At 59.5% G+C, this 14063-nt stretch overlaps 1 protein-coding gene across 6 annotated transcripts; it reads right to left on the reverse strand.

Moving 5' to 3' along the window:
* Positions 1-1176: 1176 nt before the first annotated feature.
* Positions 1177-14063, reverse strand: SH2D5 (SH2 domain containing 5). 6 transcript variants are annotated; one of them, XM_013999046.3, is made up of 10 exons: positions 13956-14063; positions 9675-9803; positions 9266-9346; positions 8682-8756; positions 7275-7421; positions 5736-5984; positions 5406-5580; positions 4929-5037; positions 4078-4237; positions 1177-3394 (listed from the first exon to the last, which is right to left on the reverse strand). In XM_013999046.3, the coding sequence occupies exons 2-10, from the start codon at positions 9759-9761 to the stop codon at positions 3191-3193; spliced, it is 1287 nt and encodes a 428-aa protein (XP_013854500.3). In that variant the 5' UTR covers positions 9762-9803; positions 13956-14063; the 3' UTR covers positions 1177-3190. The 6 variants fall into 6 exon arrangements, with proteins under 6 accessions (XP_013854500.3, XP_005665125.4, XP_084819291.1 ...); XM_005665068.4 differs by having other exon boundaries at positions 9266-9349; XM_084963165.1 differs by having other exon boundaries at positions 9675-9827.

Here is a 14063-nt window from a genome sequence, read left to right on the forward strand (position 1 = left end):
GCCCGTGGCGTCACAGCCCTCGGGTCGGGAACGTCCGGGCGTTCTCCGTGCGGGGTCCCCCGGGGGAGGGTCTAGACCGTAGGCCGTCGCGCTGGGGCGGCAGTTGGGGACGACGGGCGATGGCTTTGCCCGAGGGTCTCGTGGTTTGGTGCCAGGCACTGCATAGCCATTCTCTTCTCCAGGCCTCACAGCTCCTGTTTACAGAAGTTAAGCAGCTTGCCTGAAGTGGCCCAGCTACGACGGAGAAGCCAAGCTTGACTCCATCTCGGAGAGAGATGCCGGAGAAGCGGCCTCACGCGGTTAAAGAGCTACCGAGAAAGGCAGCAAGGGCCTTGCTTCCCTTTATCCATATCCCGGAATTGACTCAGGAAGGCTACCCCAGAGCCTATCACAGCTCACCGGGACAGAGCAAAGCGTCCTTCTATTGCTGCCCCTCGTTTTTAAGACTCAAGACTAAGAAATAAAACAACATTGTAAGTCAACTAGTAATAAAAAAATTTAAATAATTTTGCGAGCCAAAGTTTTTTGCCTGTAGAGGCTGCCTGGCTTATCACCACCCACCTCCCCCTCCCACCCTGCTCAGCACATGTCCCTCCAGCCAGAAGAGCGGTCTTCACGCCTCCCTTAGGCTCCCCTTTGCACTGTCATCTGCGTGCCAGGCTTGCTGATAGATGCAAGCCCAACCCCTGCACTCCCAGTGCCCATAGTCTAGCCAGGGAGGCTGACAAATATCCTATCAACAACAAAAAAAATCCTCCCATAAATAAAAGAGTAATAACTAAAGGACAGTTCTGTGGAATGTCTAGCCAGGAAACCTTACCCCGTTCTGGCAGGGGGCTGGGACGGTCAGGGTGGTAAAGTTCAGTTAACCAGGTAAAGGGAGAAGAGAACAAGGGGGCCTGTCCAGGCTGTGCAAAGGCCCTGTGGCATGTTGCAGGAGCAGAAGGAAAACCCAAGTGGCCAGAACATAAGGACTCGCGTCTTGTTCCTGGAGGAAATACCCACTGAAGCTTTTAAGCAGGAGAATCATTATTTGGATCTATCTACCCAATTCCGTCAAGACAACCTGATCCCCTGAGGACAGAATCTCTGTCTGGTTCATCATTTAGCATCAAAAGCACAGCAGACAACTGGACAAAGACCTTGCCTTTCAAAGGAAAATTCTGTACTAGACCATCCGAAGAAATGCATTTTATTTGTTTCACGTCCACGCAGGAAGGAAAGCTGGGCTACCCAGGTGGCACTGGTTGGAACAAAGAGAAAACTGTGGTCTGTAGTTAAGACATTGTGGCATCTGCACATGTGGGTCAGAAACTTTGTGCTATTTGTATCACGTGATCCACAAATGCTGTGTGAAGCAATGTTAAAATACTTTGGCGGCATTCCTGATACCCTGTCCACACAGATAACTTGTGCAACAAAACCCATCCCTCATAGAGGCAAGACCAGCTATCAGGACTTCTTAAATGTTCGAGACTCCGGTACCGTAAAATCCTGGCACCACATCACCAAACCCCTCTCCCTGCCAGGGAGATGCGAGGCCGGGGCCTCCCACGAGGGACCAGGGCTTTGCCCAAGGGAGGAGGGGGGTTCTGGTAGCAATACCCATAAATGAGCCCCGAGTCCCCCTTTGCATGTAGTGCTGTGGTTCCAGTGGAAAGAGCTTCCTCCCATCCCTTGCGACAAGGTGACAAGGCCCCAGCCCGGACCGTTTCCTGAGCCAGAGACAGTAAGCTGCGAACACAGGGCCTGAACTTCTGAGGCTCCTCCCTTCTTTATATTCCATTGGGGCTGTCCTCTTCCTTCCAGGAATCAGAAGTCTGTCGCTTTCAAGGCACCAAGCAGTCACACCCCATTCCCAGGTGGGGGGAGAGGGCAGCCCCCAGACTCATAACTAGGCCTCTGCCTCAAGAATACAAGTTCATCCAAAGTGAACTTGCTCCCTAACTCAATGTAGTAGATTTATGTCTATCAAGTTTACTTATAAAAGGGGGGCACCCAGATCTGTCAGTCCCCACAGAGCCACTGCTTTAGCATTGTTTCCCTGGAGGGACCCCACTGCCCGCAGAGGTCACGTGCCCTCCAGCAGGGCCTCATCAGTTCTACCTTTGGGTGCTTCCTCCCTGAGCCCTATCCCCAGTGGGGCTGGCCTGGTGAGGTGGCCCCTGACAGATGCCACAATAAGAGAAATGCCAGCATTGATGGGCTGCCTGGGCAGCCAGACCCAATCTGGCCTACAGGATGGGTGGAGCAGAGCTCTGGTCACCCCTCTAAGCCTGCAGCTCCCTCCTGGCCCCTCCTAGTCAAATGGCCAAAGAAAATGAGCCTGGGGGCATGTGTGTCTCTCTTGGTGGCTCTTGGGAGTGTGGGGTAGGAGATGAGGCTGGGACATCCCTTCCAAGTAAATAGGAATCTCAAGCCTGTGGAGACAAACCAGCCTTCCTAATGGACACACTGAGATCCTCTGCCCCGTTGGCTGGTCCACATCCCTTTCTGCACACAGGTGTCCACCTGTGTGTGGGCCTTGGGTGGCATGGCTCTTGATCCATCCCGTCCTTTCTGAACTGGCTTAATCCCCATGCTTCAGAACTCAAGGGAAGACTCCTTTAACCTCAAAGGACAGGGGAAACGGGCCACGCTTCGTCAGCCTGCAGGTAGCTCACAAGCTCCACCAGGTCATCCATGTGGCCCTCACGGAGAGGGTGGCCTGTCCCCACGGCTTTGCCCAAAGTGAGAACTCACTCCTGCCTCCCTGAACACCTCTCCATCATGCATCTGGCTTCCTCGGTCAGGGGCTCTCTGGAGACGCCCAGGCAGGGCCCCGAGGCCTGGTGTCCTGAGGAGAGGGCTCCGCCTCCATGGTGAACACACACCTCCCTCCAGGACTAGGATGAAGGTGAAGCCTGGGGAGGACCAGCAGCCACCATCACCCAGCAAGTTCTCAGAAACCTGGAGCTCTGCCTGCCCCTCCTGCAATCCTGACAGGCCCCAGGGCCTGTGAGAAGCCACGGGCACTCCTCACTCTCAGGGCTCCCCCCACAGACAGGGAAGTGATGGAAGACTGGGCCAAGGGGCAGAGTGATTGGATGGAACTGGTGCCCAGCGGGGTGGAAGGAGGGCAGAGCAGAGCGCCCTGCTGGGGCCCAGGAGCTAGGCTGAGGCAGGGCCTGTTGGTTTGGGGCCCAGCCTCCTAGCCCAGGCCCTGCAGTTCTGCCTCAGACTTGGCATGGCCAAGGGGCCGGAGTGTCCGGGGAGGCCTGCCCTCAGGCCCGCAGTCCTGCTCCTCGTAGTTAGGGTTCAGGCGGCCCATGTCGAGGGAGCAGAAGAGGCTGCGCTCCGTCCCAGCGTGGTGCTCCACCAGGGCCTCCAGGCTGGGGAACTCTGCAGGCAGGTGCTGAGGGAGAAAGGGGCTTCAGCTCCCCCTTTCCCCTGGTTCACAAGGGCACCAACCGCCTCCCCACACCTAGCCCTAACCCTCACCCCCTCACACAGGATCCGGCCCCACTCAGCGAGGAGGAAATGCAGGCCCAGAGAGGACTCAGCCCCGCTCGCAGTAGAACCAGACCCCGTTCCCTCTTTCTCACCTCCAGCCTGGACAGAACTGAGGCGCAGCGTGGCAGTAAGGCCGCACATTAAAAAAGCCCCAGCTGCCCACTCGATCCCTGGAAACCCATGATCAGGTTAAGACCCAAGACCTGGAGCCTCGGTGGCTGTGTGAGCTTATGCAAGCCTCTACCTTCTCTGAGCCAGTTTCCTTCTCTGCTAAAACATGACTTGGGCATGGGAAAGCATGACTTTTGAAAGCTGGGATTTCTATAAAAATGTGAGGCATGACCCTAGCTCAGGACTCTACTAGAGGTACCCTCCTCTGGAGAGAGGGGCCTTAGGGCGGAGCCAGCAGAAAAGAGGTGAGGCACCCAATAGGCCAGTGGGGGCAGGGCCAGACGGGCCAGTGACTAAAGTGTGCTGGTTGGAGCATTAAATAAGGGGTGGGGCCGGAGAGAGCCAATAGGGGACTCGGATGAGGGGTTAGAAAGGGGCGTGGCTAGAGTGAGGGGCGGGGTCAGGAGCTCCTACCTCCACGCAGTAGCGGCCCAGGTGGTTTCGGAAGACCTGGTGGGGGACCACACCGCACTGTGTCCTCACCGACAAGCACCACTGGCCATTGGCGCCCGGCTCGGGCCACAGCAGAAAGGCCCCAAGTACGTCTCTCCGCAGCAGGGCGAGGGCACTGGGCCTGGGCGGGCAGAGGGGAGAGGCTGAAGGCTGGCCCCCTAGTCTGGACCCATCCTCTGCTTGGCCAATGTTGTATCAGCCCCAGAGCATCGGAAAAACAGCGCCTTCTCCAGAGTGGGCTCTCAAGGAAAGGAAAATTTCAGACTTATTTTCTAGACGGTTTCAAGGAGGACTCTAATTGTTGACAAGACCAGTTAGGAGAGTTTTGTTTTTTCTCTTTCGGCTGCACCTGTGGCATATGGCAGGTCCTGGGTCAGGGATGGAATCCGAGCCCGAACCTACGCCACAGCTGCAGCAACGCGGGATCCCTAACCCACTGCTCCGGCCAGAGATCAAACTCCCGCCTCAGCAGACATAAGCCAGATCATTAGTGCCACAGCGGGGACTCCTGGGAGAGAGTTTTAAAGAGCTAGCATTTAGGGAGCTGTCTGTCACCTGTGACAGGCCAGGCGCCTAAGGATTTAACTGAATAACCTCATTTGATCCTCTCCACAGCCCGCGGCGATTCAGGCTCTTTTATTATCCCCACTATACATTTGGGAAAACTGAGCCCCTGGGTGGTGAAGCCCCTGGCCTGATACCACAGGTGAGACGCCCTCCACTCAAGTGCAGGAATGGGCCCATGTCAGGGCCCTGGGGGAGCCCACGGCCTCTTCCTCCGACCACCCCAAGGAGCTGAGCACCCTTCCTACCTGGAGATGCCAGCAAAAGCCCAGATGTTCTCTGTCAGGCTGCCCTCGCTCTCCACCAGACATGAGGGACTCCCGGGCCCCCGGGGCCAGGCCTCCCACAGGGCAGGAACTGCAGAGACCATCCAGGGGTCAGAGGAAGAGAGGCTATCTTGTCCCCTCCCGCGCCCAGCCCCCCCACCCCAACCCCGACCTCATCACCCCCGCGCTTGCCTCTTCACCAAGCCTCCCCCTCCCGGCCCAAAGACACATCCACACTGGGCACACACCCACTCACACCCACTTGCCCATGGAAGCACATCCGCGGCTGCGCAATCACCTCTGCAAGCCGCTGGGCACGCAGCCCCGGATGCACCCGCTTTTGCGTGGACCCGGCGCTCACAGGCAGCCGCAGTGGCAGGCCCGCAACCACGGGCGCTCAGGGCCACCCTTGCTGACTCCCTCAGTGCACACAGGTGCGCACGTGCCCCTGCCACTCACAGGCCTCCCGAGCGGACAGCTGCAGCTGCGTCTCGTAAGTGCAGGCGCGGTAGGCCCCGGAGCGGATCACCTTGCTGCGAATGGCCTTCTTGCGCACCAGCGTGGGCGAGCAGTAAGGGTTCCCCAGGCGCGTGTGGCGGGCGCCCCCACGGCTTTCTGACTCCGGCAGCTCCTTCTAGGGCACCAAGAGGGGCCCGCAGGGGCGGCCAGACTCAGGCCCAGCCCCGTGTCAGGCCAGGGCAAGCCCCTCCCGCGGAAGTCCAGCACCGCCCCTTCACCCGCGCCCAAGTCCCTTGTCCACTGCCCACGCCCTGGCGGGGAGCTGCGTACCCCACTGCCTCCGGGGCCCTCTGCTGGCAGCCGCCGGAAGGAGACCAGCGCATTAACGTTCTGCGAGAGCTGATCACGGCCGAAGGGTTCGCGTACTAGCCCAGAGGGGCCCCCAGGGCAGGACAGGGGCTTCAGGGCCACGTCCCCTGCAGGCCCCAGGCAGGGCTCAGGCTGGGCCCGCTCCTCAGGGTGCTGCAACAGGTAAGCCAGCTGGAAGGAGCGGCAGAGCAGCAAGTGCAGGATCTGGACCTAGAGAGAAGAGAGGCGGGCTCAGCTGGGGGAGGTTTCCTGGGGGATTCCCTAGGCATCAACCCACTCACCTGGGGTACATGCAGCCCCTAGGTTAGGGATGGTCTTCCTTATCTTCCTGAGAAAACTCCTACTAATCCCTCAAAACCCCACCACCATGTAGCCTCCCCTCCTAGGTTCCTTTATTCATTTAACAAACACCGAGCATCTACTTTGTTCCAGGCATCATGCTGCGAGCTGGCAATACATGGTCTAAATGCACCCCTATCCCCTAGGTTTACTACCCCCTCCCTGTGCCTTGCCCCCTCCTAGAGGAGTGGTTAAGAGCCTAGGCCCTGAAGTCACAGAACCTGGGATCCAATCCTGGCTCTGTCACTTAGGAGCTGCTTTGTGACCATGGGCACAGCATGGCATCTCTGTGCCTCAGTTTCCTCACCCCCACCTCCCTCTGTCCCTTTAATGAAATGGACCATAGAAAAACCCCAGGAGAGGCCCAGCAACTCTACGTCCAGCACATTCTATCTGCCAGACACATCATCCAGTTGGAACATGCTGGAACCATGAGCTCCAGAAGATCAAGGGCCATGTCTCAGCCACCCGTCACTCCAGTAGCTGGCACAGGGCTCAGAAATCCAGGGCTGATAGCAAATGCTTGCTCCATGGAACCAAATCCAGCCTCTGCTTGACAAACAATTAGCGGCTGAGGTGCCATTGTCACCGTAGTGATACTGGCTTTGCCTTTCGGGATCTACCTACCCACCTACACTTCCCACAGGGCCATGCACCAGAACAGTTCAAGACCTGGACCCAGCCTCTGCACACAAAGGATTCAGTGACTGTAGTTAGGAACAGATGGATGACAGAATGCAGTTCATGTGACAGGACCAGAAAGGAGGGTTGATCTGGAGGATTCGAGGTGGGCGTCACAGACACATGGGCTGAGCCCCAAAGGGCAAGATGGAATTTTCCAGGAGGAGAAGGGGAAGGGGGTTCAGGCAGAGAGAACAGCAGGGGCAAAGGCCAGGCAGTGTGACCTTCTGATCTCTAAGGACACAGCCTGGTCCCCACTTCCAAGCCTGGGGAATGTTGAGGCCACGGACTTGCTTCTGGGGGAGTCCTCAGAGGGAAGAGCCAGAGAAGGAGCCAGGGTGGCGAGGGGTGCACGCCTGGAGAGGGTGCAGGCCGGCTTGGCTAAGCCGTCCAGGGCCTCCGTCCCTGGAGCCCACGCTGAGGCACAGTACACCCCCGCCCCAGCCTCAGTGCTGGGCCCCTGCCCTGGGCCCCGGGTACCTCTCCAGGCTGGCTGCCCACAAAGAGGTGGCAGAAGAGCTTGCTGGCCGGGCTCCGGGGGTTTCGGGCCATGAAGGCAAACTGGCAGTCAGCTGGGCACCAGGTAGTGTAGAGGATGCGCCGCAGGGCGTGGGCCATCAGAAGCACCTGGGGAGGCAGAAGGTGCGCCGCCTCCGTCAGACACACCGCGTGGCCTGCAGCTGCCAGCCCAGCATGTGCCTGCCCCGTGGGCCCCACACACCTGCTGGCAGGCCTCCCAGGCCTGCTCTCCAGCCTGAGCACCCAGCTTCAGAACCACCCAGCTCCTGGGGTGCAGAACTCTGCCCTCCATCCAGGCCTGCGCACCTCAGAACCCTTGCCCTTCACACGGGTCCTGAACCCGGGCCCCCCTGCTCCCCGCTTCTGACCATGCCCAAGTTATGGCGCTGAGGGCCGAGTATTCACGGTCCACTGGGTCACAGGGAAAGGTGCTGGTGGCCAGCCCTGGGCTTGCCTGCCTGATCTCTGGAGCCAGGTGACCAGGGTTCCAATTCTGGCTCTGCCACTCACCCTCCAGTGACTTGGGCATGTGACTACAGCTCTGAGGCCTTGTTGTGACAAGTGTTAGGGAGGGACAGGACCCCTGATGGAGCTGTTGGTGGGGGTGAGAGAGACGGCATGCCAGTGGCCCAGGCCCTGACCCCAGGCTCCCCACAATAGCTCTGGGCATGTCTGCACCACAGTCTTAGGTGAGTGGCGCCCAGAGTCATGGGGCACACAGTCTGGCACACAGTCAGTGGTCATCAAACACTGGCTTGCAGGAGTTCCCGTCGTGGCGCAGTGGTTAACGAATCCGACTAGGAACCATGAGGTCGCGGGTTCGGTCCCTGCCCTTGCTCAGTGGGTTAACGATCCGGCGTTGCCGTGAGCTGTGGTGTAGGTTGCAGACGCGGCTCTGATCCCGCGTTGCTGTGGCTCTGGTGTAGGCCGGTGGCTACAGCTCCGATTCAACCCCTAGCCTGGGAACCTCCATATGCCACAGAAGCGGCCCAAGAGATAGCAACAACAACAACAACAACAACAAAAAAGACAAAAGACAAAAAAAAAAAAAAAAAAACACTGGCTTGTGGCAGGAGAAGTGACCAAGCAGGGGCCCCCAACTGGCCTCGAGCCTGCCTGGCCCTGCTCCACCATCATGAGAGGCTGGTCACAGCCCACTGGCCAAGCCCGGGGACCTGCCAGAACCTCATGGGGCTGGCTGGTCCTGATGCGCAGGCCAGGAGGTGGCCCTGAGGAGTAAGACAGAGGAGAAACTGTTGTCCAGACTTGCATGGTGGGAGGGTCCTTGGGGAGAAGGCCCCAAAGGCTCAGAGCAGCGGGGGAGGCGACAGGGCAGGGGCGAGTGCGCGCGCACACACGGGCTCCTACCTCACCCTCTCCGCTGTAGATCTTGAGGCCCTGGAGGCTGAATTTCAGGATGACAGCCCGGCGTCGGGGACAGTCCTGGGTGGGAGAGAGTGGGTGGGGGGCAGACATTACCTCCCAGGCCCTGCCAGCCCAGCCCAGCTTCAGGGCTGGTCCCCACAGGCTGGTCCGCTGACTCCACCCCACCTGCCGGGGGACTGAGCCCTGCAGAGTGAACCCCGCAGCACCTGAGGAAGCGTGGGTGGCTCCTGGCCGACCAACCCCTGGGCCATGTTATGCCCTACCCAATATCAACCCCCTGTGGCTCACATACACACACACACACACACACACACACACACAGGTCACAACTGCCCAAGGGAAGGGGGCCCTGGGGCATAAGGGACGGGGATCCCGGAGCTCAGGAGGAGGGGTCAGGGCCCACGTCTCAGAATGGCTTTGGTCCTGCCCCTCCCTGGGTCTCACTTGCTCCAGCTCTCTGAGTTGGGGGGCGGAGGGGGGAGCAGGCAGTCTCAGGATTCCCAGCCTGACATCCAAAGCTGTGGTCCCCACTAGGGAAGTGCCCTCTCCAGCCCCAGCCCCCCTACCTTCAGTGCCCACAGCTGTTGCTGCACCAGCCACACGCGCTCCTGGGTGTCCAGGTCGTCCACAGGAAAGGAGCCCACGTACTGCTTGGGGGCGGGGTGGGGGTGGGAGGGCGGCAGGGGAGTCAGGCCTGTGGCTCCTGCGCCCCGTCATCCAATTTACCGTCCAAACACACACCCTCTCCATAGGGTAAGCCGTGGACGGTGACAGCACGGTACTTGGGAGTCCGGGCTCTGCTACATTCCAGGTGAAGCCACTCAGCCCCTGAGGTGCCACCACCCCATCTGTGCACACGTGCTCCAGAGCCAGGGCCACCGAGATAGGTCCTGGACTCACAGCTCCTCCCCCACCAAGGGCCTGCCACCCAGTCACAGCCCACCAGTGCCCACCCTCTGGGGCAGCCCCACCCACCTGGGCGAACTTGGTGATGCACCTGGGCCGGTGAGGGGCGGGGCCGCAGTCCGAGGCCCTCCGGCCCCCAGCCCCGGCCTTCTGCATGGCCCCCAGGGTGCCCAGCTTCGTGCTCCGCGGGAGACAAGGCTGCAAAGGGCAGGGGGAGGAGGGCTGTCCCAGGCCACGGAGCCTTAGAGCTCCCGTCAGAGGCTGCCAAGCCCCTGCCTCTAACAAGCCCTGCCTGGGCACCTGCTATGTGCCGGGCAGCCCCAGGCACTGGGGCCACGCAGCCGTGACAAAACCTCCCCGCCTGCCCTCATGGAGCTGACATTCTGGGTGAAGGAGAAAGACATTCAACGAAACAACAGTAAGCTATGGAAAATGCTAGATGGTGATGCAGCAGAGAGGAGGCTATGGAATGCAGGTGGGGGGCTGACTACAGGCAGGAGGGGGTGAAGTCCGGGAAGGAGCGGGAGGAAGGGGATATGGACACGTAAGCAGCTTGTGCAAAGTGTCAGGGGAGGGGGACAGCCCGGGAAGGCACTGCCCACGAGGAGGGGTGTGACAGCAGTGAGAACAGAGCCTGCAAAGGCACAGAGGAGCAGAAGCAGCTGGGCCCTGAAGTAGAACTTACCAGAGCAGCAGCCAGGGTGCGATAGCCCTTAAATGTCACACTGGGGAATTTAGGCTCTGCCCTGTGGGGAGTGGGGAGCCACAGCAGGTTCCAGGGCAGGAGCTCTGGAGTCTACAGGGGAAGCAGGTGGCCCATGACCTGGGTGGCCAAGGCTGCATCACAGGGCCCTGGCTCCTTCAGCCCAGCCTGACTTTAGCCCCGACCCCAACCAGCCTGCTTGCTGGTGCTGAGTCCAGGGGCACAAGTGCCCTGGGGGTGCTGAGGAGCACTGCCCCAGCCCAGGCCAGGCTCTGGTCCCTCCGGGAGCCCCTCTCCCAGATCCATCGGTGGAGGAGAGGAAGAAACCTGCCCTCTAGACTGCGCTCAGGGGCAGGAAGAGCACTCACGCTCCATCAGAGCTCAGACCACAGCTGCAGCTCCATGAATGTGGAAAAGGCATCATGAAATAGAATGGCTGAATGCCTCCGCCTGGGTCCCAAGCTCCCTCAGGCTTTCCTGGGGCCAACTTGAGCCCCCACCTCCATCCCCCATCCTGGCTGGCTCTGTCTCATCAGGCTTCTTGGGTAATCACTGCACTTGGGATAGGAGAGACCTGGGGCCAAATCCTGTGTGACTTTGGGCAAGCTGCCTCACCTCTCTGAGCCTCCATTTCCTCTTCCCCAAACCTGGGGTAATGTGAGGAGTCGATGAGAATTGAATGGAGACGCAGAACCCAGCATGACGTTGGCCAGGCTCTGAGCCGTGATCAGCAAGTCCGCTTTCTCGGGGTGTGTGGGGGGGCAGCGGGGGCAAAGCCTGATGTTCAGGAGGGAGCTTGGGAGGCCATCGAGGACTGACCACTACAGTTCTCTCCCTGCACCAGGCCACGCCTGAAAGAAGGCCCCCCAGTCCAGGAGGGGAGGCCCGCCTGGAGCCCTGACTCCTGCCAGCAGAAGGCAGGGATCAGCCTGGGCGCCGGCAGGAAATGGGTGCACTCCAGCACCCGTAGGAGGCCTGGAGGAGGGTTTGGCTGCTTTGGAACTGACTCAGTGCCAAGCGCCCAGGAACAGGGCCTACCTCAGCCTGCCCCTGACCTTCAGCCCCAGGCTCAAGACAGGTGGGGGCTCCAGCTTCGATCTAGCACCTGCAGTGAGCAGCCAGGCCGGGAAGCACCAGCAGATGATGGCTGCCCCATTCCCCTGACGCCTTCCCGGTGCTGTCCTCTTGCTTCGTTGGACTCTCACACCTCTCCCCCTTTTTGATCCCAATTACTTTTCACATCATGTCCATTACCTACTGTCATTCTGCGTTTACACACAGCAGAGTTAGGTGTGTAACTGGCACAAAAGCTACGTGGCCCTGGTTCCAGGAACGGAGATGGGGCTTCCAGGGACCATGCCTTTTTACTTCATGATCACATCCTGGGCGGGGAGGTCCTGGACCCACAGGCAGGGGAACAGAGGAGGCCAAAACCAAAACGCAAACAAGGCAAAAGAGAGGGAAGGAACAGTGGATGCGGGGAGAGAAGAGTGAGAAGAAAGACAGTAGAAGAAGAGAGAAAGGAGAGATGGGAGGAGAGACAGGAAGCACGTTTCCCATTCTGCCCGCGCTGCTGACACAGCCCCTCAGATGCTGAGAGTGTTAGATGGGAGTTCCCTGGTGGCCTAGTGGTTAAGGATCCAGTGTTGTCATTGCTGCGCTCGGCTTTGATCCCTGGCTCAGAAACTTCTGTATGCCCTGGACACAGCCAAAAAAAGAGAGAAGAAGAAGAAGAGGAAAGAAGAGTGTTTGTTAGATGGGAAGGAGCCACACTTATCACATACTCACACAGGCCAGGCCAGCTGCATCTAAAGCTACAAACAGCCTCCTCCCTCCAGAGCCAGAGCCACAGCTTTCCTGGGGACAACCCAGAATCAGAGCTGTGGGCGTGGGGGTGGCAAGGCCAGGCCACTGGCCCTCATATAGGGCCCACCTCCCCCACCCTCACTTTTCTCCCCAGGAAACTGGAAGTTTCTTCCTTTCAAGCAGGAGGGGCAGAGTGCATTTCAGCCCCACCCAGGGACTAGCGAGGGTACAGGCTCATCCTTACCCTGGAAACAGACCTGCTTACCTGTTCCAGGCACAAACACCCACTTAGCCCTTTGGAACAGATCTGTTTTCTGAGGTTTGGCACAGGAGCCTGGCTGGGCCAGAACCTTCCTAAGGGGACACACTTGGAGTGAGGTTGGGGCTCTTCTCTTGCTCCTCTGAGGTTTTCCAGGTGGTTCTGCTTAGAGACAGGGAACTGGATGGGCTGCCTACCTCGAAGATCAAGGACACAGGCCCTCTGCTGTACTGCACTGTAGCTAAATGGTGTCATCGGGCTGGCCCACCCCCCCTCCACCCCCCCTCCACCCCCGCATCATGGGCTACCCCTCAGCCTGCAGACTCAGGTGCTTAGGAAATGGTGGCCCAGGGGTGAAGTCACTTGCCCAAGGTCACACAGCATAAGGCGAAGCTGGGAAGCAAACCCAGGTCTCTGGGGCTCTTCCTCCAGGCCACAGCAGCGCCCTACCCTAAATGAGCAGGGTGGCCGCCTTTGGAGTCCAGAGGGTCCCAGGCTATGCAGGGGCAGGTGAGGCGGGAAGCAGCAGCAGTGACCCAGAACACTCTAGGCGCTGGGGGCCGATCTGATCACCTCAACAGCTGCTTTCTCGCTCTCTGACTGCCTCGCAGGCCAGATGGTCTGGGGCTGCCAGAGCCACTCCAGTCACCTGCTTCCCTGCCCCTCTCACAACTGCCTTTGGCTCAGCAGCAAGAAGAGCCCCCTGCCCCAGTACAACCCCTGGGGCCACCCCTACCTGCCCTAGGTCACAGGGTGGGAGAGAGTGAACCATGCAGTCCCAGGGTTAGACTGTAGACTGGGGGCAGGGACAGGTGTGGGGGGGAATGTCCCACAAGGTTGGCTCCTGTAACCAGCAAACCTCTCAGCCTCCATTTCCTCAACCATAAAGTGCGGATAATAATAGCAGCTGCCTCCTGGAGTTGTTGATCTATCTGTTCCTTCTGAGAATATTTCCAAGCGCTCTGTACCAGGTGAACAAAACAAAGTCCCAGCCCTCACGGAGCACCCAAGCTGGGTACGGGGGACGGTACTGGAAATCAACAACATTTCAGGGGGGTAAAGTGACTTGGAGGAAAATACAGCAGGGTGAAGAGGCTATGAGATGCTCGTACGAGGCGGGGGGCGGGCGGTGCTATCAAATAAGGGTGGTCTCTCCATGCAGATGACATAAAGCAGAAAGTGCTGTTTTCGGCATTAAGTGCGGCGGAAACCACGCACCCGGCCAGCTCCCAGGCGGTACGGTACAGAGCGCATCACGGCGTGGGTAATTATTCCTGCTCTTATTGTAATTCCTGGGGAGGCTGCCAGGGCTTTTAGCAGACAATCCCTCGCCGGCCCGGGGCAGAGAAACTCCCCGGACCAACAGAGCGGCGAGAGCGTCAGGACGTGGCCGAGGGGCGGCGGAGGTGACGATGGTGGAGATGATGGATGTAGGTGACGGATGATGACGGTGATGGATGGAGGGGACAGAGGTGCTTCTCGCCATCCGAGATCCTCCCCCATCTCTGCGCTAGGGGACCGAGGCCGGCTCCCTCCTATCTGTGGGTCCCAGCCCCCGCCCGGCTACCCGGAGGTCACTCACCGCGGCCGCCGAGTTTCACGACCCTTCGCTCCAGCTCTGCACCGCGACCCCCGCGCAGACCGGTGCGTCTCCACTGCCAGCTCCGGCTCCTGCCCCGCCCCCTCCTCC

The sequence above is a fragment of the Sus scrofa genome, chromosome 6 (genome assembly GCF_054392235.1).
Source record: "Sus scrofa isolate SSC_HxYL_T2T_F1_AM1 chromosome 6, Sscrofa_HxYL_maternal_Yorkshire_Landrace_v2.0, whole genome shotgun sequence".
In the NCBI taxonomy this organism is placed as follows: Eukaryota; Metazoa; Chordata; class Mammalia; order Artiodactyla; family Suidae; genus Sus; species Sus scrofa.

Excerpts from the sequence above, each read along its gene's own strand:
- SH2D5 (XM_005665068.4), bottom strand. The coding sequence starts at position 9,761 with ATGCAGAAGGCCGGGGCTGGGGGCCGGAGGGCCTCGGACTGCGGCCCC. Across the intron at positions 9,350-9,674 it reads GCATCACCAAGTTCGCCCAG|CAGTACGTGGGCTCCTTTCC; the intron begins GTGGGTGGGGCT and ends CCCGCCCCCAAG. Across the intron at positions 5,581-5,735 it reads AGGGCCCCGGAGGCAGTGGG|AAGGAGCTGCCGGAGTCAGA; the intron begins GTACGCAGCTCC and ends TTGGTGCCCTAG.